This window comes from Periophthalmus magnuspinnatus, chromosome 1, assembly GCF_009829125.3.
Source record: "Periophthalmus magnuspinnatus isolate fPerMag1 chromosome 1, fPerMag1.2.pri, whole genome shotgun sequence".
NCBI lineage: Eukaryota > Metazoa > Chordata > Actinopteri > Gobiiformes > Gobiidae > Periophthalmus > Periophthalmus magnuspinnatus.
The window spans coordinates 35542639-35569126 of NC_047126.1; the positions used below are offsets into that span (position 1 = coordinate 35542639).

The 26488-nt window shown below is 46.0% G+C and overlaps 1 protein-coding gene across 1 annotated transcript in view; it reads right to left on the reverse strand.

Moving 5' to 3' along the window:
* Positions 1 to 2267: 2267 nt before the first annotated feature.
* Positions 2268 to 26488, reverse strand: part of fhip1aa (FHF complex subunit HOOK interacting protein 1Aa) — a 40036-nt gene continuing 15815 nt past the window's right edge. Inside the window, exons 3-13 of the mRNA XM_033971767.2 lie at positions 24720 to 24918; positions 18681 to 19340; positions 14833 to 14991; positions 10694 to 10780; positions 10235 to 10402; positions 8818 to 8897; positions 6403 to 6587; positions 5338 to 6237; positions 4504 to 4682; positions 3488 to 3602; positions 2268 to 2835 (exon numbers count right to left, since the gene is read on the reverse strand). Of these exons, the coding sequence (XP_033827658.2) occupies positions 2654 to 2835; positions 3488 to 3602; positions 4504 to 4682; positions 5338 to 6237; positions 6403 to 6587; positions 8818 to 8897; positions 10235 to 10402; positions 10694 to 10780; positions 14833 to 14991; positions 18681 to 19340; positions 24720 to 24918 (2914 nt within the window). The 3' untranslated portion in view covers positions 2268 to 2653. The remainder of the gene's footprint in view (positions 2836 to 3487; positions 3603 to 4503; positions 4683 to 5337; positions 6238 to 6402; positions 6588 to 8817; positions 8898 to 10234; positions 10403 to 10693; positions 10781 to 14832; positions 14992 to 18680; positions 19341 to 24719; positions 24919 to 26488) is intronic.

A 26488-nucleotide genomic window follows, 5' to 3' on the forward strand; every position in this document is an offset into this window, starting at 1 on the left:
CAATGACACAGGATTTACGCACGGACTAGAGCTGCATCTCTACACTGCAATCTACCTGTGTACAGTAAAGCATGCCAGACTACACCGTCTTGTTCAGCTGCTCATTGGTAAGTGTAAACCAAACCAAACCTCAGTGTAAAGCATCAGTAATGCGTAATGCCTAGTAATTGGTTGATACAATGGTGAGAGGGAGCGCAAACATTCTGTGATCTGGGGCTTCAGTGATTTGCAAAACCAAAGTTGATTGTCAAATTAGGTGTCAATCAGAAGATAACATTTGGGTTTATCATTGGGCAGCACAGTTATCTCTGTCTGAACTATATTCTGCCAGATATCAACCATAAACAAAGTCTGATCCGTAACTTTCCACAGCAACGAGCGCGCCTCACCCGTGCGCACAGATGAGATGCTAATGTGTGCACATCTTATATTTTACCTACAATAATGCAAACTGCAGAATAAAACAACACCTTTTAAACAATAGACAAATTAAGTCTAATTCATACAGCTTCTCAGTTTATGGACAGACCTGAGTCCAGAGCCTTGACCTGCAGATAGAGACACATACAGGTGTGTCTTATTCTCAGTTTATGGACAGGCCTCATGTTCAGAACCTCCAGATTCACTTCCTGAGCTGCAGAGGCTGCACTAGCACTGAGTCATGATTGGCTGCAGGTGCTGGGGTTTAGGTAGTGATCAATCAGATCAGAGAGGCATTTTAGGTTTAAAACAACTGGATTTCAGCATTGAACCTGGCAACCCAAATGAGAGTCATGTGAGTCTCATTCTGGATTCTTGGATAATGGTTTTGAGAATCACAACATAAAGTTCTAACATAAACACTTGAGCAGTCAAAGCTTGTACTGCCCAAAGGAATGTCAGAGTCATGCTGCCATTTCGAGCCAAAGGTTTATTCTCCTCAGACAAAACAGAACCAAACACTCAACAAAATGTGAGATTCACCCCATTTCACCAACAAAAACGTGTGAACTCCATCCCCAAAGTGCGTCACACGAGCAAGAAAGCATCACCTGAACCTCCACCAACCCCATTATTTACCTCCTTTGAAACCTATGAATGATTCTGGATTTAAAGGCACTAGTTTCATGGTTAGTTTCAAGACACATAACAGAAATCTTAAATACCCCATCCCCCATCCTGAAGGTGCACACACATTTTAGCTACAATAATAAACCCAACACATCTGATTTGCATAATGTTCTATAAAAGTACACAAGTATAAGGCCGGAGCACAGGGCTGAGGTGCACACTGTGTGGAGCTGATTTCATTAAATATACAAGGATTGTGCAAAGGAACATCACGATCCCTCATGATTATTATCACCAAAACAAACTGGAACACCTCTGGGACAATATCCATCCGCCATTAAACACCAGCCAGCCTGATATTTAGAGAAAAGTAGATCCCACGAGGGCAGTAGTCAATAAATTAACCCTTATCTGTGGTTTTGTGAGACTTGACGTCCGTCTACGAGACACGGACTAGAACTAGTGATAGGACTTTCGGCTCTTTTGTTGGATCCGAATCTTTTGGATCTGTTCATTTCAAACAGCCCTCTTTTTTGTGTTTGTCGAGAGACGCCAAAGTGAAAACTCATTTAATACAAACAAATTCCAGAGAAATGGCCGAGGCTCAGATCTGTTTGAAATGGTTCAGACTGAGAGTGAGTTTAGCCTTTCAAATTAAAAAGAAAATGATTTAGTTCTTTTAAAAAATGAGATTTGGTTCCAAGTGTTCACGTTAAGGAACCCTTAATCGGTTCCTTCAAAAGAGCTGGCTCGTTCAAAGAGGTGGTTCGTTCAAAAGAGTAAAAGAACTGAGAGTCGTGCTCTGTTTGTAAACTGTTTTCAGGAAGAGGGAGGATGTGTTTGTTTTTACCTGCAATGTTCCACACTAAGACTTTAAAGTGTGTATGATGATTCTCTCTATATTAAATAATGTAAATACAAATTATGCTCAAAAGAGCCGGCTCTTTTACTCTTTTGAACGAGCCGGCTCTTTTACTCTTTTGAACGAGCCGGCTCTTTTACTCTTTTGAACGAGCCGGCTCTTTTACTCTTTTGAACGAGCCGGCTCTTTTACTCTTTTGAACGAGCCGGCTCTTTTACTCTTTTGAACGAGCCGGCTCTTTTACTCTTTTGAACGAGCCGGCTCTTTTGAGCATAATTTGTATTTACATTATTTAATATAGAGAGAATCATCATACACACTTTAAAGTCTTAGTGTGGAACATTGCAGGTAAAAACAAACACATCCTCCCTCTTCCTGAAAACAGTTTACAAACAGAGCACGACTCTCAGTTCGTCCATTCCACTGAGGCTGGAGTTTTCAAATCAAACCTGAAGATCAGACAAAATACATGGATTTTCCAGATGGTCTTTGCCAGCTGCAAAGGAGATCGAGAAACGGCCAAAATGTGAAACAGTATTTAAAAATATTAAAGCTATTCTCTAATCTGGAAAAAATAAATACTCTGTAATCTAAAAATAGGTCTCTTCAAAGTCTTTTTACAGGTGTGATGAGCAGATGTGGACGTCATTCCCCAGTTTGAGTCATTTGCTGGATTTGCGTCAGACTCAGATACGGAGCTTGGATTCAGATACGGTGCTCGGGCTCAGACTGAGGAATGACTCACTCCTCCATGGGAATGTAGGAGAGAATGGAGTGTTCCTGAGCGATGGCTGCCAGTTCTTTGAGGAACTCGGAGAAGAGGACGGTAGCAAAGACGTCGGTGTGGTCCAAGGACATGGGCTTAGGTTTGGGAGGAGGCGGGTTCTGGAGGAGCAGGCCTGGTTCTTCACTCCTCGTGTTTTCTGGAAAATATTACATTATTATTATTATTATTATTATTATCATCTTACATTAGTCATTATTATGTTAAATCAGCTCTGTTCTTCAAACTGTTCAGATGTTTATCCATGTTGTAGTCCTTTCTTCTCATTGAGCCTCTGAAGTTGTATTTGGAGTGATTCATGTTTGAGTAAATCGTTCATCAACTATTTTCAAGATGACATTTTACCATTTTGCCATCTACCCCACTACTCCCACTGTGACACGCCCACTGTGACACACACGCCCACTTCTACAGTTTTATTTTCTTAATCGGTGAGACTCGTAAGATTCAGCAGCGTCGCATCATTTTGGCACAAATGAGAAAAAAAGTGCTGCTCTAGTGTGATGTGCATCTGTCCATAGGGGGCACCGACAGCATGCGGCGCTTTGTTGTTATGACAAAGTTGTTTTAGATGAATATTGTGATTTAAAATGTGTAAATTATAACAAAATGATCCACAGAGATGAGAACTATAGAGACACAAGCTCAATATGGCTTGTTTAATCAAAGTCAAATAGTCAAAAATATGTATTCCTAAAACAAGTAGAGTAGAGGCTGGGTCTACAGGGGTGCAAAAGGGGGCGCTGTGACCTCATTTTAAGCCATAACATAATGAGGTCCCTGTGTGGTACCTGTGGCTCTGCTCTCTCGGGCGAGGAGCCAGTGCTGAGCTGTGGTGATCATCTCAGTGAAGTCCGTCCTCCTCACGGTGAGCTCCTCGATCCGAGTCTTCACAATGGCCAAAACCTGCAGGACAAACACAAGAGCCTCTGTTTGCACTGTCTACAGTCATGGAGGAATACTCTCAACATGTACTTAGACACAGAATACTCAATACTGCATTCAACTGTATTTTAAAAGTATTTTGACACAGTCAGAGTAATGCATTCTGAATACTCCTTACCCCTCGCTCACTCCACAGCCCCTGACCCCTAAGTCACTCCACAGCCCCTGACCCCTCGCTCACTCCACAGCCCCTGACCCCTCGCTCACTCCACAGCCCCTGACCCCTCGCTCACTCCACAGCCCCTGACCCCTCGCTCACTCCACAGCCCTTGACCCCTCGCTCACTCCACAGCCCCACAGCTTTGTGTCTGAAATGTGGAAATGATGGCTCTGTTAGCAGCTCCAGCTAAAGGCTAACACTAGCACCTTTACACTATAATCTTTACACCATAACATGTTGAGTGTTTTATTTATAATCAGATCCACAGTGAGATAAAACAAAACTTCAGTCATGTTGTGTCCCATTAAACACCTGTCTCTGTTTTTATGACTCCCAATGCACTGTGGTCTATATTGACCGCTCTAGTGACCAGTGCTGCCCACGGCTTTTCACTACTTTTTCATTCTGGGAAATTTTTGATGTACTCTTTTCCACCACCAAATGAAAGAGTAACTGCACCAGAAAACAGGTACTCCACATGAGTGGAGTGACTGTATTCTGTCTCTGCTTCTTTCTAAACCCATAAACTCACATAACAGCATCGTCGGTCCTGATTGGACAGAGCTCAGAGAATATGCAGATTGCGGTTTAAATCCACTGAAATCAAAGTTTTGTTTAAAAGCTTGTGGTATCGTCCCATCAATATATGCAGCCCCTGTTTGGACATGGGCCCCTCCCTGGTGGCACACCTGAGCGTTTTACCTGGTAGAGCGAGCGCACAGTGGGCTGGAACACCAGGTTTGTGTTGAGGAGGAAGGAGCGCAGTAGAGGCTGAGGGTAGGCTGCCAGCTGGGCCACAATCCCCGTGAGGAGTAGGTTCACATGGAGAGGATTTGTCAGCATGTTCTCCAGTCGGGACAGGAGGACACTGATAAACGGCCCTGAGGAAGACGCACGAGAGACCAGTCTTTTAAAACATGAGGACGCACGAGAGACCAGTCTTTTAAAACATGAGGACGCACGAGAGACCAGTGTTTTAAAACACGAGGACGCACGAGAGACCAGAGTTTTAAAACACGAGGACGCACGAGAGACCAGAGTTTTAAAACACGAGGACGCACGAGAGACCAGAGTTTTAAAACACGAGGACGCACGAGAGACCAGAGTTTTAAAACACGAGGACGCACGAGAGACCAGAGTTTTAAAACAGGAGGATGCTGATGAACAGTCCTGAGGAAGACACACAAGAGTGTTTTAAACTGTTTTGCTTCAAGCAGGTCCCAAACTGAGTTTCAAAAGGGTGCAAAGACAGTACTCCAGCATTTTACCGGCACCCTTTGGGACACCTGTAGACCCGGGCCTGGAGTCAAGATGCACTTTTTTGGTTGAAAAGTTAAAATAATACTAAAACTGTTTAAATTTGGAGATGGTGATTTTTTTGGCTTTCTATTTTGGATGGGAACTATTTCCAAGTCACACTACTGTTCCCTGGCACACTGGTTTCAGTTCTGATGCCAGTCTCACAGTATCGGGGATCGGCAGATACTTATAGCCAAAGTATCGACATCGGTATCAAAACAGATAAACCTGACTCACCTGTAAAAGGTACTGAAGGACTTCTACTCGTACTCCCACTCCTCGGCTTAGGGCCAAATGGAAACGGCAGTGTGTCAGACTCTAGCGTCTCTCCTGTGAATGCGCTGAAATCCATCTCCTCTTCCTCCTCTCCACCCTCGTCCTCCCTCTTCTCCCCCTCTGCCTCCACTCCCCCCATCCTGTCGCCCACCTCTGGGTCCAAAGTCCGGATCAAGTCCTCATACTGTGCCAGCAGATCTTCCGCCATTTCCGACGTGGAGTTTTTTTGACCTGATTTACCATCCATTTTAGCGTCGCTGCCCTTCACCCCGTTTTTAAATTCCACCCCTGCTGAAGCTCCCGACTCTGATATTCTGAGTTGAGTTCTTTCTACATCGTGGCTATCTTTTTTAGCGACCAAACTGTAGACCAAAACATCATCTTGGAACTCTGATTCCTCGATGTACGAATCTTTGACTAGCATTATCGCCGTCCTGCGCATTTCTTGAATGTGTTTTGGTGGCTCCACTTCTGGTAGAACCGTTTTCTCTTCCACCGTAGCTTCTGGATTTTGCACCGGACAGGCGTCGTAGCTGTCGTCCCATTCTAGCTCCAAAATGGCAGCCGTCGAGTCAGCTGAAGGTGCCGGTCTCCTAAGCACGATTGGTTGTTTTATTTTCCTGATATTTATTTGCTTGGTTTTGAGTAGCGGCTCTTCCAACACCCCGGCCTGGTACTGGTCCGGGGGTGGGTCCAGGCCATCGTAGGGGGCCGACCACACCTGGCACGCCCGCAGACAGCTGCTGATGCTGAGGCGGGCGTCATAGAGGTAATGGAGGTAGCTCACGTCCAGGTACAGCTCCGAGCCGATGGTGCAGGAGTTCCCCAGGCCGTCGTCACTGGAGAAGCTTTCAGTTTTATCTGAAGAGGAGAAAATATCACATTATTACATTTGTAGAGCTGTTTAGTCGATTTGCCATTTTATGTCAATTATAAATCATAGAAATATCACACACACGCATATAATGTCACAGATTATAACTATAGAGACACAAGCACATCAGAGCTGGTTTAAGAATTCATTACCTGGTGTCTCGGGGCCCTTGGAGAACAGGATAGACTCCAGCTGTCTTAAAGGTGGCGGGCTTCGGTCGGGGGAGCAGCACGACGGCGTAAGCGCTAAGATCTTAGCTGCAGACACAGAGTAACAGTCTCTCTCCCTCACCACACGCCTCTGACTCAGCATCATGTGATTACAGGGGATCAAGTACCTGCAGACAAAAGAGGCGGGACATAACGTTAGCTACACAGTCTGGGGGGGTGACGGGCAGACGCCACAGCCCCACCCACTTCCAACTTCTGGAAATACATTTTACATGTTTTTTTCCCATAGACCTTTGGTAAAATTCAAATCTTAAGAGTCCAAAGACGTCACAGAGGCTAACCAGCCACATGCTAACCCGCCGTGCGCTAACCAGCTGCGCGCTAATCAGCCGTGCGCTAACCAGCCATGCGCTAACCAGCTGGTTAGACCTGAGCTTTTAACTTTTAATATGATCTTTTTCATAAACTCTAGGGGAAAAAGGAATGAGAAAGTTACTTCTGGAACCAGGGGCGGGCGCTGTTGAGCTCCATACTTTACTGAGTACACAATACCTCCCAAGATAGGCTCAACCAGAGTACTGCATTGTGAACAGTTTTACATCGAAATGCATTTAAATGATAGTATAAAGGCATGAGATAGGATTAAAAACTGTCCACTCTAGAACTGAAATGTGAAAAAGCTTTTGGTTATTTTTCTTCCCATAAATGGAATCTATTTGAAGGACATTTTTGTGTGTATATCACGGTGGCTGAGTGGCAACACTCATGCCTCACAGCAGAGGGTTTGGTTGGATCCCCGGGTCGCCCAGGCCTTTCTGTGTGGAGTTTTTCATGTTTCTCCTCGTGTCTGGATGGGTTTCCTCCGGGTACTCCGGTTTCCCCCATCAACCAAAACATGAACGCCCTTCGAGACAACTGTTGTTGTGATTTTGGGCGTTACAAAAATAAATTAACTGAATTGAATTGACATGAAAAACTGGACAGAGCCACTGCAGCGCTTTAATAATGTGGAGATAAACATTTATACTCACACCTGCTCCTGTTTTTAATGTTTTAAATGGACTTGTGGACTTACTGTATATGGTTTGTTTGAACAGGGCTCATGAAACAGTCTGACATGAATTGAAAACAGCTTCATATAAGTTTCAGCGTTAGTTCTGTTTTCCCATCGCTAACAGGAGAAGGAAACACCATAAGAGCGGTGTTTTCTTTTTTCCTCATTGCTTCTGTGCAGTTTGAAGCCGACATTTTGTGATCAAGTACCACACTCCATTCCTTTGATATGAGGAAAGTAACTATTCTAACCAGGGACACACCAGTATCATATTGACATCAGATATCGACACTGATACTGAAACGTGAGCTGGATCAGATATCGGCTCCAAAAATCGCTTCAGTCGATATCCTGGTTGGACATCTAAAGTGATACTAAGACTTTTTACAGGTCGTCATCATCCCAGAAAGTCTCAGAAATTTTAGACTTTTATTTACAAAAAGTTACTGTCATTACTTGAGAAATACAGTTGGATCCGTTTTGTTTTATTTTACTTTCGTTTTAATAAAATAAATGCTGTTTTCCGTCTTTGGACCCTAATTCTGACCTCCACCAAATGAAAAAGTACTGTATTTTCTGAACTATAAGTCACTCTGGAGTATCAGTCGCACCAGCAAAAAATGCATAATAATGAAGAAAAAACATATATAATATATAAAAAACATATATAAGTCACACTGGACTGAAATTGCATGTTTGAGGGAAATTTATTTTACAAAATCCAAGACCAAGAACAGACATTTTATCTTTAAAGGCAAGTTATAATAATAATAAAATAGAGAAGAACCGGCTGAATATCAGTACATCACGCTAACGTAACACATTTATATTTATTCAGCTCCATGAAGCACAGACAGAACTGAACACGTGTCTGGTTTGTTAACGTAAGATATTAACAGTTAATCAGATAAATAAAGCAGAAAAAACAAGCAACAAGTTTACTCTGGCTCTCACTCCAAATGACTAAATCCACTGAATTCTTCATCCTCGCTTCTCAACAGCTCTGCCTGCTCTGAAAGTAGATGAAGCAGAGCTTCTGCGTGGCAGTCTGGTACACAAGCCTACAGTGCCCTCCTGCAGCTGTCACTGTGACAATAACAAAGATGTGAAATTATATATTTTAATAATTTCACATATAAGTCGCATTTGAGTATAAGTCAAACCGCTGGAGAAACTATGAAAAAAGTGTGACTTATAGTCCTGAAAATACTGTAACTGTACTCTGATTGTATTTTCGGCGCATGTATTCAGTTACACAGGTAGTACCGCTCCAGGTCACACGGGGGCAGACTGTTGCTGCTACCCTGTTCACACTGTTTTCTATGGTGAACGACGCAGCTCACCTCAGTACGAGCTGCAGCATGACGTCTTCGCAGTACAGGCCAATGAGGGTGCGGAACAGAGCCAGGGATACTGTGCCCAGCTGTGGACAGAACAAACATGTGACCTCCTCAGTGGCTCAGTGGTGACAGGGTTCAATCAGAAGGTCAGAGGTTGGATTCTTCCTCTCAAACGTGCAAGTGTTGAGTTCATGAGCAAGACACTCTACTAGTTTAGTCTAGTGTGATGTAGAAGAGGTGTGTACTACAGGAGTGAAGGTATAATGAGGTTAGCAACTTTTATCAAAAGAGGCAAATCTAACACGGTGATGTTAGCATTTTGTTTTATATTATTGCCATATGAACTTGATTGTGCTTGAGTCACTATGGTTCAAATTTGTGACCCCTGAGGATCATTTTGTTATAATTTACACATTTTAAATCGCACTGCCGAATCCTACAAGTATCATTGATTAAGAAAATAAAACTGGAGAAGGAAGTGCGTATGTCACAGTGGGTGATTTGACCATAGACTGTATGTATAAATGAACATGGCTAACCCGCTAGCCACTGCGTTCCAAACAGGAAGTAATCATGGGCGCACTTCCAGCTCCATCGACTCTGGCTCCAATTCACTTTCTGTGTAAAAACTTTGTCCCTTCTCTCTGTCTCTGCTGCTGTCAGACTCGTCATTTTGGTCTTAAATGTTCATATTAACCCTCTACATGATCCTGGGGTTTTTATTTCACTATTGTGTCTGTAAATCAAGATATGAACATTAATAACAGACAAATCAGGCACCTTCTTTCCCCAAGGTCACTTCACTAGCAACAGGTTTGATTGACAGCATCGCTAAGCGTTCGCTCCCTGCTAAACCAGCAGTGTGGGCAGGAAGAGGCGTTACCTTCAACAGCCTCGCTCTGAATTGGCTCTTTGGTTGCTATGATACGGATCGGAATTCCAAATATGGAACTCAGCTTCAAATTGGCCACTATAACTGCTCTAGCCTCGATGAGCTTCACTTGGAGCTGAACGTTGTGGTGACGTCCCACTCAAGTCCACTTCTTTATACAGTCTATGGCACAAACTGAACACTGATCAGAGGTGTGCACTTTTATCTTTGTTTCCTAAATTGCAGCAGCTCTTCACACTTTAGATTTAGCGTTTGGAGCTTTTACAGATGACAATGTCATGACTGTTGTATAACTTTACCACTCACTAACACTGTTCCAGAAGCTGTGACGCCATCTGCATAACGCCTAATACTTTTAGTATGGATTAGTGCTGATTTTCTATACTTAGTGACCAGCGTATCTAAAATGTGGGTTTTCCTTACAGTATGGATACCTGTTCAAAAGCGTGTCTAGTTTCGATATTAGTTTTAGTATCGGTTGGTATCTGAGGGTCCATGCTCAGTTGGTGTTGTGTTGCAGTCTGGTACCTGGAATGGTGTGTTGATGCGGCTGACGAGCGTGTCTAAGATGTGCACGTTCTCGTAGCGGTGCAGGAGGATGAAGGAGAGGAAGGTCTGGAGCAGAGCAGGTTCTGACACACTCCTGAGGAACAGCTCCAGATAAGCCGTCGTGGTCATCACCTCCTCCACCGTCGTCTGTGGACGCAACAAAACCTCAGTTATGGAATTTTCACATTCATATCTATCCATGTCTATCTGATGTCACACTAACTCCATTTTGATACCAGCCAATGTGGTCTTATACTTGTTCTGATACAACTCAAGATCATTCTAAAGATGTTCACAAAAGGTAGCAGTATGAGTAATAGTAGAAGTAGTGATACAGTAGTAGTACAGTAGTAGTAGTAGTAGTAGTAGTAGTAGTAGTAGTAGTAGTAGTAGTAGTAGTAGTAGTAGTAGTAGTAGTAGTGTAGTATTAGTCCTGACCTTGTGCAGTGCTGGTGCAAGGACAGGCACGAGGAAACCATTATAGATGTAGCTGACGAGCTGGTCTCTGACATCAACATGAGCCACCTGAGAACAGCCAGAGTCACTCACACAGAGACAAGAGAGAACAGCTAGTGTCACACAGAGACAAGAGAACAGCCAGAGTCACTCACACAGAGACAAGAGAGAACAGCTAGTGTCACACAGAGACAAGAGAACAGCCAGAGTCACTCACACAGAGACAAGAGAGAACAGCTAGTGTCACACAGAGACAAGAGAACAGCCAGAGTCACTCACACAGAGACAAGAGAGAACAGCTAGTGTCACACAGAGACAAGAGAGAACAGCTAGTGTCACACAGAGACAAGAGAACAGCCAGAGTCACACACACAGAGACAAGAGAACAGCTAGTGTCACACAGAGACAAGAGAACAGCCAGAGTCACTCACACAGAGACAAGAGAACAGCCAGAGTCACTCACACAGAGACAAGAGAGAACAGCTAGTGTCACACAGAGACAAGAGAGAACAGCTAGTGTCACACAGAGACAAGAGAGAACAGCTAGTGTCACACAGAGACAAGAGAACAGCCAGAGTCACACACACAGAGACAAGAGAGAACAGCTAGTGTCACACAGAGACAAGAGAACAGCCAGAGTCACTCACACAGAGACAAGAGAACAGCCAGAGTCACTCACACAGAGACAAGAGAGAACAGCTAGTGTCACACACACAGAGACAAGAGAGAACAGCCAGAGTCACTCAAACAGAGACAAGAGAATAGCCAGAGTCACACAGAGACAAGAGAGAACCGCCAGAGTCTCACACACACAGAGACAAGAGAGAACAGCCAGAGTCACACAGAGACAAGAGAGAACAGCCAGAGTCACACAGAGACAAGAGAGAACAGCCAGAGTCACACAGAGACAAGAGAGAACAGCCAGAGTCACTCACACAGAGACAAGAGAACAGCCAGAGTCACACACACAGAGACAAGAGAACAGCCAGAGTCACTCAAACAGAGACAAAAGAGAACAGCCAGAGTCACTCAAACAGAGACAAAAGAGAACAGCCAGAGTCTCACACACACAGAGACAAGAGAGAACAGCCAGAGTCACACAGAGACAAGAGAACAGCCAGAGTCACACAGAGACAAGAGAGAACCGCCAGAGTCTCACACACACAGAGACAAGAGAGAACAGCCAGAGTCACACAGAGACAAGAGAGAACAGCCAGAGTCACACAGAGACAAGAGAGAACAGCCAGAGTCACACACACAGAGACAAGAGAACAGCCAGAGTCACTCAAACAGAGACAAAAGAGAACAGCCAGAGTCACTCAAACAGAGACAAAAGAGAACAGCCAGAGTCACTCACACAGAGACAAGAGAGAACAGCTAGTGTCACACAGAGACAAGAGAACAGCCAGAGTCACTCACACAGAGACAAGAGAGAACAGCTAGTGTCACACAGAGACAAGAGAGAACAGCTAGTGTCACACAGAGACAAGAGAGAACAGCTAGTGTCACACAGAGACAAGAGAACAGCCAGAGTCACACACACAGAGACAAGAGAGAACAGCTAGTGTCACACAGAGACAAGAGAACAGCCAGAGTCACTCACACAGAGACAAGAGAACAGCCAGAGTCACTCACACAGAGACAAGAGAGAACAGCTAGTGTCACACAGAGACAAGAGAGAACAGCTAGTGTCACACAGAGACAAGAGAGAACAGCTAGTGTCACACAGAGACAAGAGAACAGCCAGAGTCACACACACAGAGACAAGAGAGAACAGCTAGTGTCACACAGAGACAAGAGAACAGCCAGAGTCACTCACACAGAGACAAGAGAACAGCCAGAGTCACTCACACAGAGACAAGAGAGAACAGCTAGTGTCACACACACAGAGACAAGAGAGAACAGCCAGAGTCACTCAAACAGAGACAAGAGAATAGCCAGAGTCACACAGAGACAAGAGAGAACCGCCAGAGTCTCACACACACAGAGACAAGAGAGAACAGCCAGAGTCACACAGAGACAAGAGAGAACAGCCAGAGTCACACAGAGACAAGAGAGAACAGCCAGAGTCACACAGAGACAAGAGAGAACAGCCAGAGTCACACACACAGAGACAAGAGAACAGCCAGAGTCACTCAAACAGAGACAAAAGAGAACAGCCAGAGTCACTCAAACAGAGACAAAAGAGAACAGCCAGAGTCACTCACACAGAGACAAGAGAGAACAGCTAGTGTCACACAGAGACAAGAGAACAGCCAGAGTCACTCACACAGAGACAAGAGAGAACAGCTAGTGTCACACAGAGACAAGAGAGAACAGCTAGTGTCACACAGAGACAAGAGAGAACAGCTAGTGTCACACAGAGACAAGAGAACAGCCAGAGTCACACACACAGAGACAAGAGAGAACAGCTAGTGTCACACAGAGACAAGAGAACAGCCAGAGTCACTCACACAGAGACAAGAGAACAGCCAGAGTCACTCACACAGAGACAAGAGAGAACAGCTAGTGTCACACAGAGACAAGAGAGAACAGCTAGTGTCACACAGAGACAAGAGAGAACAGCTAGTGTCACACAGAGACAAGAGAACAGCCAGAGTCACACACACAGAGACAAGAGAGAACAGCTAGTGTCACACAGAGACAAGAGAACAGCCAGAGTCACTCACACAGAGACAAGAGAACAGCCAGAGTCACTCACACAGAGACAAGAGAGAACAGCTAGTGTCACACACACAGAGACAAGAGAGAACAGCCAGAGTCACTCAAACAGAGACAAGAGAATAGCCAGAGTCACACAGAGACAAGAGAGAACCGCCAGAGTCTCACACACACAGAGACAAGAGAGAACAGCCAGAGTCACACAGAGACAAGAGAGAACAGCCAGAGTCACACAGAGACAAGAGAGAACAGCCAGAGTCACACAGAGACAAGAGAACAGCCAGAGTCACACACACAGAGACAAGAGAACAGCCAGAGTCACTCAAACAGAGACAAAAGAGAACAGCCAGAGTCACTCAAACAGAGACAAAAGAGAACAGCCAGAGTCTCACACACAGAGAGACAAGAGAGAACAGCCAGAGTCACACAGAGACAAGAGAACAGCCAGAGTCACACAGAGACAAGAGAGAACCGCCAGAGTCTCACACACACAGAGACAAGAGAGAACAGCCAGAGTCACACAGAGACAAGAGAGAACAGCCAGAGTCACACAGAGACAAGAGAGAACAGCCAGAGTCACACACACAGAGACAAGAGAACAGCCAGAGTCACTCAAACAGAGACAAAAGAGAACAGCCAGAGTCACTCAAACAGAGACAAAAGAGAACAGCCAGAGTCTCACACACACAGAGACAAGAGAGAACAGCCAGAGTCACACAGAGACAAGAGAGAACAGCCAGAGTCACACAGAGACAAGAGAGAACAGCCAGAGTCACTCACACAGAGACAAGAGAGAACAGCCAGAGTCACTCAAACAGAGACAAGAGAGAACAGCCAGAGTCACACAGAGACAAGAGAGAACCGCCAGAGTCTCACACACACAGAGACAAGAGAGAACAGCCAGAGTCACACAGAGACAAGAGAGAACAGCCAGAGTCACACAGAGACAAGAGAGAACAGCCAGAGTCACTCACACAGAGACAAGAGAACAGCCAGAGTCACACACACAGAGACAAGAGAGAACAGCCAGAGTCACACAGAGACAAGAGAGAACAGCCAGAGTCACTCACACAGAGACAAGAGAACAGCCAGAGTCACACACACAGAGACAAGAGAACAGCCAGAGTCACTCAAACAGAGACAAAAGAGAACAGCCAGAGTCACTCAAACAGAGACAAAAGAGAACAGCCAGAGTCACACAGAGACAAGAGAGAACAGCCAGAGTCACACAGAGACAAGAGAGAACAGCCAGAGTCACTCACACAGAGACAAGAGAACAGCCAGTGTCACTCAGAACACTTATTTCACACTTAAATATAAATATTCAAGAGACTCTTGGCCGATACAATCAAACTCTGAGTTGGTACAAAAGTTTCAACCTGCATATTTAGTCAGTGGTATCATAGAACAGTAAAGTTAATTATAAGACATGAAAACATATCTGCAGTCATCTGTCCAACCTGAATCACAGCGTTGCAGAATTCCAGAGAGTTAAGGAACTGGACGAGAGCGGGAATCCGGAGCCAGTCCTCCCTGTGCAGACAGTGCCACTCCTCATTGGGCACGTCCAGTTTGGTGGGCAGAGACGAGTACAGACCACTCAAACCTGTGGCTAGTACCTGGGAGGGGATGAGCCAAAACAACAGAAAATTCAATTCTAATTCTATAACTGGACTTAAGTTTTAGAGTGTAGACATTTTGCGGTTCATCCAAGAGGCTTCTTCAGCTCCATCCAGTCCAGTGGTCACAGAACTGAAGAAGCCTCTTGGTTGAGCGGCAAAACGTCTTCACTCTAAACTTTTGTCCAGTCACAAAATTCTATTTTATTTTGCTGTTTATCGACAGTCATCAGGAGAATCTGCATTAAAACATAAAGTGCTCTGATACATGGTCCAATCCACAGACTGTAGAAGTGGTATGAGTGAGTGTGACCCACAGCGTTCAGCTTCAAGTGAAGGTCATCGAGGCTAGCAGTTATAGCGGCTAACTTACAACTGAGTTCCATTTTTGAAATTCCTATCGCGAGTATCATAGCAACCAAAGACCCAATCCAAAGGGAGGCTGTTGAAGGTAACGCCTCTACCCGCCCCACTGGTTTAGCAGGGAGTGGGAGCGTAGCAACACTGTCAATCAAACCTGTTACTAATGTTAGGAACAACCTTGGGGGAAAACCTGTGCCTGACCTGAGTCTGACCTGTGCTTGACCTGTGTCTGACCTGTGCCTGACCTGTGCCTGACCTGTGCTTCACCTGTGCCTGACCTGTGTCTGACCTGTGCCTGACCTGTGCCTGACCCGTGTCTAACCCGTGCATGACCCGTGTCTGACCCGTGTCAGACCTGTGCTTGACCTGTGCCTGAACTGTGTCTGACCTGTGTCTGACCTGTGTCTGACCCGTGCCTGACCTGTGCCTGACCTGTGTCTGACCTGTGTCTGACCTGTGTCTGACCTGTGTCTGACCTGTGCCTGAACTGTGTCTGACCTGTGTCTGACCCGTGCCTGACCTGTGTCTGACCTGTGTCTGACCTGTGTCTGACCTGTGCCCGACCCGTGCCTGACCTGTGCCTGACCTGTGCCTGACCTGTGCCTGACCTGTGCTTGACCTGTGCCTGACCTGTGTCTGACCCGTGTCAGACCCGTGTCAGACCCGTGTCTGATCTGTGCTTGACCTGTGCCTGACCTGTGCCTGACCTGTGTCTGACCTGTGCCTGACCTGTGCCTGACCCGTGTCTAACCCGTGCATGACCCGTGTCTGACCCGTGTCAGACCTGTGCTTGACCTGTGCCTGAACTGTGTCTGACCTGTGTCTGACCTGTGTCTGACCCGTGCCTGACCTGTGCCTGACCTGTGTCTGACCTGTGTCTGACCTGTGTCTGACCTGTGTCTGACCTGTGTCTGACCTGTGCCTGACCTGTGCCTGAACTGTGTCTGACCCGTGCCTGACCTGTGTCTGACCTGTGTCTGACCTGTGTCTGACCTGTGCCCGACCCGTGCCTGACCTGTGCCTGACCTGTGCCTGACCTGTGCCTGACCTGTGCTTGACCTGTGCCTGACCTGTGTCTGACCTGTGTCTGACCTGTGTCTGACCCGTGTCAGACCCGTGTCAGACCCGTGTCTGATCTGTGCTTGACCTGTGCCTGACCTGTGCCTGACCTGTGTCTGACCCGTGTCTGACCCGTGTCTGACCTGTGCTCTCACTGTTTTATCTGGACTTAAATGATGTTAGCTGTAGTGCTGAGATCAGAGTGTGAAACTGGGCCTGTGTGTGTGGCACTGATGAATGACAGAGATTTTCTCCATCAGTTGAATGTCAGACAGGGGTCGGCCTTTAACACGCAAAGAGCCATTTGGAGCAACTTTCCACGTAAAATAAAACACTGGGAGCCGCAAATACTTTTTGACATCTAAACTGAAGATAACACTGTGTATTATAACAATAATGTAATGGAATAATTTAGGTTTTATTTTTACGGACCGGCCTTCTACACGTGGCAGATAAATATGGCCAAAATAACTTAAGTGCATAAAAAAATCTTTTTCTTCAAGGTCGTAGCCTCAGTTGTCCTTTTCCCCTTTGTTAAAAGCTCTCCAAAGACTTTTGTTTTGGCTCATTTTCACTCGCTTGTGGCTCTACTTTTGAGCGATGTGTCTGATGTGTTATACGTGAAACGTCATCGCGGAGACAAGAGCAGATAATATACTTGCTACTACATAAAATAGATTTCTGTGGCGATTTCCAGCAGGATTTTCATGATACATCTACGGACGAGCTTATTAGTGTGTCATTAGGGACGGGCGAAAGTTGCTCCTGACCCCTGTGCGCACAGGGTCTGAAAATCAGGGCTCTTTACGCAGGACTGTGAGCTGTGTCTGTGTCTGTGAGACAGTATAAGGATGAAAGAGCTGCATGTGGCTCTGGGGGTTACCGACCCCTGGTCTAAGAGCTCATTTGAAAACATTATAGCACACTGTAGTTACACAAACAGCCAGCAGATGTCAGCATGTGGACAGATACTACTCACTGTTCTGACTGATACAAAAGACACAAGACATCATTTTTTTCTTTTTCTTTAGTTAAAGGCGTAGACTGTAAATATAACAACAGCCACAACAACAATCACAACAGTTGTTGAATGTGTGATGTCATCTGCGTTAAATGTGATTGGTCTGTAGAATGTGTGATGTCTATCCATCCATCCATCCATTTTCTTCCGCTTATCCGGGGCCGGGTCGCGGGGGCAGCAGTCTAAGCAGGGACTCCCAAACTTCCCTCACCCCAGACACGTCCTCCAGCTCCTCCGGTGGGACCCCAAGGCGTTCCCAGGCCAGCCGAGAGACATAGTCCCTCCAGTGTGTCCTGGGTCTTCCCCGGGGCCTCCTCCCGGTGGGACATGCCCAGAACACCTCCCTAGGGAGGCGTCCAGGAGGCATCCTGAGCAGATGCCCGAGCCACCTCAGCTGGCTCCTCTCGACGTGTAGGAGCAGCGGCTCTACTCCGAGCTCCTCCCGTGTGACCGAGCTCCTCACCCTATCCCTAAGGGTGCGCCCGGCCACTCTGCGGAGGAAGCCCATTTCAGCCGCTTTTATCCGCGACCTTGTCCTTTCGGTCATTACCCAAAGCTCATGACCATAGGTGAGGGTAGGAACGTAGATTGACCGGTAAATTGAGAGCTTCGCCTTTGGGCTCAGCTCCTTCTTTACCACAACGGACCGATACAGCGACCGCATCACTGCAGACGCTGCACCGATCCGCCTGTCAATCTCACGCTCCATCCTTCCCTCACTCGTGAACAAGACCCCGAGATACTTGAACTCCTCCACTTGGGGCAGAGACTCACCACCCACCCGGAGAGAGCAAACCACCTTTTTCCGGTCGAGAACCATGGCCTCGGATTTGGAGGAGCTGATTCTCATCCCAGCCACTTCACACTCGGCTGCAAACCCCAGTGCCTGCTGCAGGTCCTGGGTCGATGAGGCCATCAGGACAACATCATCCACAGACTCCTGTAAGCCCCCGGCTGCGCCTAGAAATTCTGTCCATAAATATAATGAACAGAACCGGTGACAAAGGGCAGCCCTGGCGGAGTCCAACATGCACTGGGAACAGGTCTGACTTACTGCCGGCAATGAACACAGCTCCTGCTCCGGTCATACAGGGACCGGACAGCCCTTAGCAAAGGGCCCCAGACCCCATACTCCCAGAGCACCCCCCAAAGGACACCACGAGGGACACGGTGGTTGTAGAATGTGTGATGTCATCTGTGTTAAATGTGATTGGTCTGTACAATGATGTGATGTCATCTGACTCACCGGACAGAAGAATGTATTCTCTGCTATGTGCTTGGCCACTCTCTGGTTCTCCGCAGACAGGGACATGATGAGGAGGAGTGCATCTCGGGCCTGTTGTCCCACCGTTCCCTCCCTGTGGATGTATGGGATGAGCAGGGAGAAAATCAGGAAGTTGGTTGCCCCCTGATCTTCGCTGGTGTGGAAAAACAATTCCAAAACGGACGGATCTTTAGCCAGAACACAACATAGCTGGTTCAGCAGAAGCACCAGCTCCGCCTCCACCTGTGGCGCTGCGGTCCCTGAACATGATGACAGCAGCATCATCAGCGGGCGCAAAATCGGCTTGTGGTGAAGTAAAGGCTGACGCGCTTGACCCACCAACATTTCGTACATCTTTAACTGTTCTAACTTCATATCGTCTGTGAATTCCCGGCGTAAACTCCAAACGAAAAGGCGTTCCATGATGTTCTCCATGATAACAAACTCCAGGATGGGTCCCATAGCGCCGGCTTGGCCACAATCCTCCTCCATCAGTAGAAACAGGATGTGCTCCACATAGTTCTGCACAGCGCTGGCTTCGTCTCCGGGGATGGCGCCACAGCGAGAGGCACGGCCGGAGGAGCCCAGGGTCAGAACAGAGGTGTGACGGAGTGGGTCGTGTTTCTCCAGAATCTTCACCACCTGCACAAAGAGTAGGTCAGAGTCTGAGTGGTCAAACTGGTGTTAGGCCTGTCACCATCATCCCTGCATCGGCTCATCGCTCAATTTAGATGGAACAAATTTTTTTAGAATCAGTATTTATAGTGTTACTTTTTTTTTGCTCTACTGGGACATTCTGGTTATTTTTTTGCAATATGATCAGATTTAAGATGACTAAGATGATGATTTAAGATGATGATTTAAGATCATTACAAACTAAAACTATTGACTTAAGAGTTTCATTCTGCTGTTTATTTCTTGCAGCTCATGATTTTTAACAATATTGTAGATTTATAAGTTTTGTGGTTTAAATCTGCTCTTGGGTTTTTGTGTCAGTGACAGAAATCAGTTTCAATATTATCGTTTATCATCTGTATTTACTTCAGCGATATATCTAACTTCAAAACATTTTATCCTGACAGACTTAACTGTTATTGGTTAAAGTGGTTAAATACTACTGTAGTCACAGCTGTCTCGGGGCAGACTGACATAAGCAAGGCTGCCAATTTGCTTCATCAGCCCCTCCCACAACCACCATCACACACACAAACTTTAACTATAATAAGGAAACATTTTCTCAAGATAAATATTTTTTTAGAAATCCACAGCCCTGTTTTTATTACTGGCTCAAAATGGAGCAGTGTAATCTCACTCTGTGAATGCCATCATCGTATTTAAGTGTTAAAATAAAGACTTATAAAGTGACTGGTGAGCCCAAACTAAATATCAACTCTGTCAGGAGAGTTAACACCGATATCTATCTCTACTGCATTCTTTTAATGTGTACTGATGCCAAACCTGAAAAATACTGCAAAACAAATCATCCTACAGGCACATGCACCTGAGCGTGGCGCCCGCTATGCCCAGCGGAGTTCTATCCTCGTACAAACACAGTCACCTGACCGTGGCGCCCCCTGTGGCACCTGCTATTCCCAGTGGACTTCAATCCAGCGTCCATCCCAGCCTGCTTCGCCTGTTATGATTTTATTTATGGTAGATTCAAGTGAACGATGTTCAAAAACCCTCAGGATGTCAACACCACATCATATTAGGCAGCAGTGCATTACAGAATTACATTAGAAAGAAAAGTATTAAAAAGATAAAATAATTGTTCTTCCTCTGCCTAATCTTTCAATGTGCTATACTTCTCTACTTAAACTAAACAAACAAAACAAAGACTACACCTCAAACAGGTAAAACCACTTTTCCACAGGATCACGCGGCGCCAGTATAAACAAAAGCATTGACATTGGACACATAAAGTATGCTAGCAGCAGTCAAACAAGTCTTTGTGCTAGTGGTCACTGTTGTGTGGAGACTAAAGCTAGCATAATAGTGCCACTGTCCCCGGGCCGCCCCTGCTGCCATGACGATGCGCCACACAAACACAGCGGTCCCGATGGAGCTGTGCTCACTAATGAGGAGACAAGACACTTTGATGACCTGTCCACCATTCTACTCACTGCACACGTTTGGACAGCAGCCTCATTGATCACAGCAGTGACACGTGAGCAAACAGCAGAGCCGTGTGCAGACGGCAGAGCCGTGTACAGACACCAGAGCCGTGCGCAGACGGCAGATGCGCGCGCAGATGGCAGATGTGTGTGCAGACGGCAGAGCCACACGTAGACAGCAGACAGTCAAATCTGTTGGACACATCTCTTTCAATTTTTTTTTGTTACTACTTTATTAATTTTATCTATAAACATAAGACAGAAAATGAATATATGAATATGAAGTAAGATATATGGAATTATGTAGCGAAAAAAACTGTACTAAATATATATTTTTAAACATTTTATATTCAAATCCTCCTCCCTTTGCCTTGTTGAAAAACATTTAGTCGAGTTATTTCACATGTTCTCTTTACTACATAATTCTATATATCTTACTTCATATATCTAATGTGTAATCCCCCAGTCGTCCAGGTCTGATCCATTGCAAAAGACAAAGTTTAAATCTAAACTGGACAAATCATTGTAAGAGCAAAGATGTTTCGCTGCTCATCCAAGCCGCTAAACCGCTAAGCCGCTTCTTCAGTTCTGGTCAGATTACTGGTGGCACACTGCCTTATATCTGTCTGAAGGGAGGAGCTAACTACACTGAAACTGTCTATCTATCTGAAACTATCTGTTGTCTCCAGTTTCAGCTGAAACTACCCTATTCAGCCCTTAATGACCCTGCTATTGTTCTCATTGTTCTGGGTTTGAGGATGGAGTTGTAGATGGGGGAGAGATTATGTCTCAGGCTCCATTTCTGTTTAAGGAAGGATTCTCTTTCCTAACTCTCCTCTCAAATCATTTCTTTTCTCTGTCTAAAATCTGGACCTCACTATCTTCACAGGAGTGGTTAGTGGCTTTGAGATGGAGATGCACAGCAGACTGGGGCCCTGAGTTGCTCTTGTGACAGTGTTGGTTCATTCTCTTATGAAGTGGCTGTTTAATTTCTCCAGTGTAACACTCACTGCACTCTTCACTGAATGGAGTAGACACATTACTTTGTTTATGGCTCAGGGTTTTGTCCTTTGGGTGAACCAGTTTTTGTCTTAAAGTGTTTGTGGGTTTGAAAAAGAGGAATCTCATACTGTCTGAAGATTCTCTGAAGTTTTTTCAGACACAACCATGTAAGGAATAGTAACACCTTCCCTTCTTGAGTTATAAACAAAGTAATATGATCTACTCCATTCAGTGTAATGAAGAGTGCAATGTTACATCGGAGAAACTAAACAGCTACTCCGCAAGAGCATGTACCAACACCATCACAAGAGCAGCTCACCAGTCTAATAATCGAGATTAACCCAGTCTGCTGTACATCTCCATCTCAAAGCCACTAACCACTCCTGTGAAGATAGTGAAGTTCAGATCTGAGCCAAAGAAAAGAAATGGTTTGAGAGAGGAGTTAAAGAAGCTATTTTTGTTAGGAAAGAGAATCCTTCCTTAAACAGGAATGGAGCCTGAGACATAATCTCTCCCCTATCTACAACTCCATCCTCAGACCCAGAACAATGAGAACAATAGCAGGGTCGTTAAGGCCTGAATAGGGTAGTTTAGTCTGAAACTGTAAACAATATATGTTTACAGTTTCAGTGTGGTTAGCCCCTCCCCTCAGATAGATTTAAGGCAGTGGCCACCAGCATTCTGACCAGAACTGAAGAAGCGGCTTGGATGAGCAGAGAAACGTCTTCACCATTACAACGATTTGTCCAGTTGACAGATTTAAACTTCATCTTTTGCTATCTTCCATATATCTGATGTCTTCTGTGTGTATGTAAAACGTAGAAAGCAGTAAAAATAAAAAATAAAAACTTTCTGTTTATCGCAGCCACAACATCTGGATGCTCTGCATGTGTGAACCATGACATGAGCAGATAAGACACAGAACACACATATAAAACTAATCCATAAAACATGAGGCGCAGTGAGATCTAAGGACCAAACAGCAACAGGATCCTCCAGTTTCAGACCTGAAACCAAGCTCAAGTCCACTGATATCGTACGGGGCGTCTGAGATAATGAAACTCTCTGATCAACGACTCTTGTGAACCCAGAGCAGGGCAGAGTGAGGCCTTTTATAAAAACCAATGAACATGCACACGAGCAGGCCTGTGCTCAAAAATGCCAAAAAGTGAATCTTATTGTGCTTGTGTCTCCGCCTTTCTACTTTAAAATTGAACATAATTTGGCAGAGATTGTGAACAATAAATTCAACACGTTTCCACAAATCTCCAAAATCCTGCCCTTGTGTTTCCGTAGTGACATCACAGTTGGTGTTAAGCTTCATTTAACAAAGTACCCTCATCTCGTGTCTGTGTGGGACACGCCCAGCAGGCTGTCCCACACAGCCGCTACTCTGAGCCAAGATTCCACTGGTTTGACCGCTGGGTTTGACCACACTGAACGAGGCAGAGCTCAAAGTATTAGAACACAGCCAGGTTTTCTCTCAGTGAAATGTGTTTAATGACTCCAGATCTACTGCCTGAGACTTGAGCAGGGCTGTAACTAAAGATTATTTAATTTAGCTCCAGTCTAACAATCTACATTAACTCAGATCTTCAGTCTGGATACCCAGTGGTCCTGTCTGGTTTTGTGTGGTCCTGTGTGGTTCCATGTGGTCCTGTGTGGTTCTATGTGGTTCTGTATGGTCCTGTGTGATCCTGTGTGGTTCTATGTGGTTCTGTATGGTCCTGTGTGATCCTGTGTGGTTCTGTGTGGTTCTGTGTGGTTCTATGTGGTCCTGTGTGGTTCTGTGTAGTCCTGTGTGGTTCTATGTGGTCCTGTGTGGTTCTATGTGGTTCTGTATGGTCCTGTGTGATCCTGTGTGGTTCTGTGTGGTTCTATGTGGTCCTGTGTGGTTCTGTGTAGTCCTGTGTGGTTCTATGTGGTCCTGTGTGGTTCTGTGTAGTTCCATGTGGTCCTGTGTGGTTCCGTGTGGTCCTGTGTGGTTTTGTGTGATCCCGTGTGGTTCTGTGTGGTTTTGAGTGATCCCGTGTGGTTCTGTGTATTTCCATGTGGTCCTGTGTGGTTCTGTCTGGTCCTGTGTGATCCCGTGTGGTCCTGTGTGGTCCTGTGTGGTTCTGTGTAGTCCTGTGTGGTTTTGTGTGATCCTATGTGGTCCTGTGTGGTTCTGTGTAGTCCTGTGTGGTTTTGTGTGATCCTGTGTGGTTCTGTGTGGTTCTATGTGGTCCTGTGTGATCCTGTGTGGTTCTGTGTAGTTCCATGTGGTCCTGTGTGGTTCTATGTGGTTCTGTGTAGTCCTGTGTGGTTTTGTGTGATCCTATGTGGTCCTGTGTGGTTCTGTGTAGTCCTGTGTGGTTTTGTGTGATCCTATGTGGTCCTGTGTGGTTCTGTGTAGTCCTGTGTGGTTTTGTGTGATCCTGTGTGGTTCTGTGTGGTTCTATGTGGTCCTGTGTGATCCTGTGTGGTTCTGTGTAGTTCCATGTGGTCCTGTGTGGTTCTATGTGGTTCTGTGTAGTCCTGTGTGGTTTTGTGTGATCCTGTGTGGTTCTGTGTGGTTCTATGTGGTCCTGTGTGATCCTGTGTGGTTCTGTGTAGTTCCATGTGGTCCTGTGTGGTTCTATGTGGTTCTGTGTAGTCCTGTGTGGTTTTGTGTGATCCTATGTGGTTCCGTATGGTTTTGTGTGATCCCGTGTGGTTCTGTGTGGTCCTGTGTGGTTTTGAGTGATCCTGTGTGGTTCTGTGTATTTCCATGTGGTCCTGTGTGGTTCTGTGTGGTCCTGTGTGATCCCGTGTGGTCCTGTGTGATCCTGTATGGTTCTGTGTGGTCCTGTGTAGTTCCGAGTGTTCCTGTATGGTTCCATGTGGTCCTGTGTGGTTTTGTTTGGTCCTGTGTGGTCCTCTGTACCTGGGCCCAGTGGTTCTTGAACACTATCATACACGTCTCTGGATCCACCCCCTTCAGGACCACGGACGGCCCATCTTGGTTTCCACTGGCAACCATGGAGGCCATGCTTGTGCCCGGGCACGCAGCCTCACACCATGACACAGGCAGGGGGCGCTTGCTTCTCACTGCGACCAGACCATCACTGCAGGATACATGAACTCTGGAAAAACACAAAACAATTCAAATGAGATGAGCCGCAATATAGACTGTCTATGAAAAGGTCATTTTAAAGTTAATTTATGATTATTCAAGTTTGTATTTGTGATTTTAAAGTCTTTTTTATTCTGTAAAGCACTTTGAATTACTTTGTGTACCAATTGTGCTATTCAAATGATTGTGCCTTGCCTTGCTCGTCTTTGAAGCGTTCACCTCCTCCATAGTAAAAGTCTTAAACGGGACCACAGCGCAGACCACAGACTCAAGGAGAATCAGCTGCAGTGGGATATGGCAGCAAAGAGACCGCACACCACCAAGCTAAAAGTTGTGAGCCTGGACTCAGCTGTTTCCTGTCTACAGTAAAACGAAAATCTGGCAAAAAATGTGCCAGATAGCTGGAGACTGGCCTGTGCTGGAGACTGGCATGTGCTGGAGACTGGACTGTGCTGGGGACTGGCATGTGCTGGAGACTGGACTGTGCTGGGGACTGGCCTGTCATGGAGACTGGCCTGTGCTGGGGACTGGCCTGTCATGGAGACTGGCCAGTGCCGGGGACTGGCCTGTCCTGGAGAATGGCCTGTGCCGGGGACTGGCCTGTCCTGGAGACTGTCCTGTGCCGGGGACTGGCCTGTCATGGAGACTGGCCAGTGCCGGGGACTGGCCTGTCCTGGAGACTGTCCTGTGCCGGGGACTGGCCTGTCATGGAGACTGGCCAGTGCCGGGGACTGGCCTGTCCTGGAGACTGGCCTGTGCCGGGGACTGGAGACTGGTCTGCTGTGCTCTGAACTTGGGACTGGCCTGGACTTGGGACTGGTCTGTGCTTGGGACTGGCCTGTGCCCTGGACTTGGGAGCGGCCTGTGCTGGGGACTGCCCTGCTGTTCTCTGGACTTGGGACGGGCCTGTCAAATACCTTTGTCCTGTCAAATACCTTTGTCACATTCCTCGGATTCTTCATCACCAAAACAGAAACAGTGCCCTTCTCAGCCTTTTCGGGAGCTGTGACTACGGTCACTTGTTTTTGCATTTTTGGAAGAGAATGTGAATCATGTTTTTGTTTTTTTGTTTTTTTAGATCAGTTCCCGCACTGGCAAATGCAGTGTAGACATTTGGAACATGGCCAGTTTGTTTTCACTGAAAGAAACTCATGTTCTCCCAGAAAAGCCCAGAGTCTGAATCCTGTTTAACCATAAGGACACACAGTATGTTCATTTGTCAATCTTAAATCAAACAAACGGAAATATTATAAGAACATTTAAGGTTTTTTCACATGGAAAATTAGGTCCCCTGAAGAAGGCTCTTGGATGAGCGGCAAAACATCTTCACTCTAGGCTAGCAGTTATAAGCTAATCTGGAGCAGAGTTTCATATTTGGAATTTTGACCACGAGTATCATACCAACCAAAGAGCTGATCCAGAGCGAGGCTGTTGGAGCTAACGCCCCTTCCTGTCCGCACCGCTGGTTTAGGAGAGAGCGGGCACTTAGCAACACTGTCAATCAAACCTGTTGCTAACACTAGCAGGAGCGACCTCGGGGAAGGCGTCTGATTTGTCTGTTATCAATGTTCATATCTTGA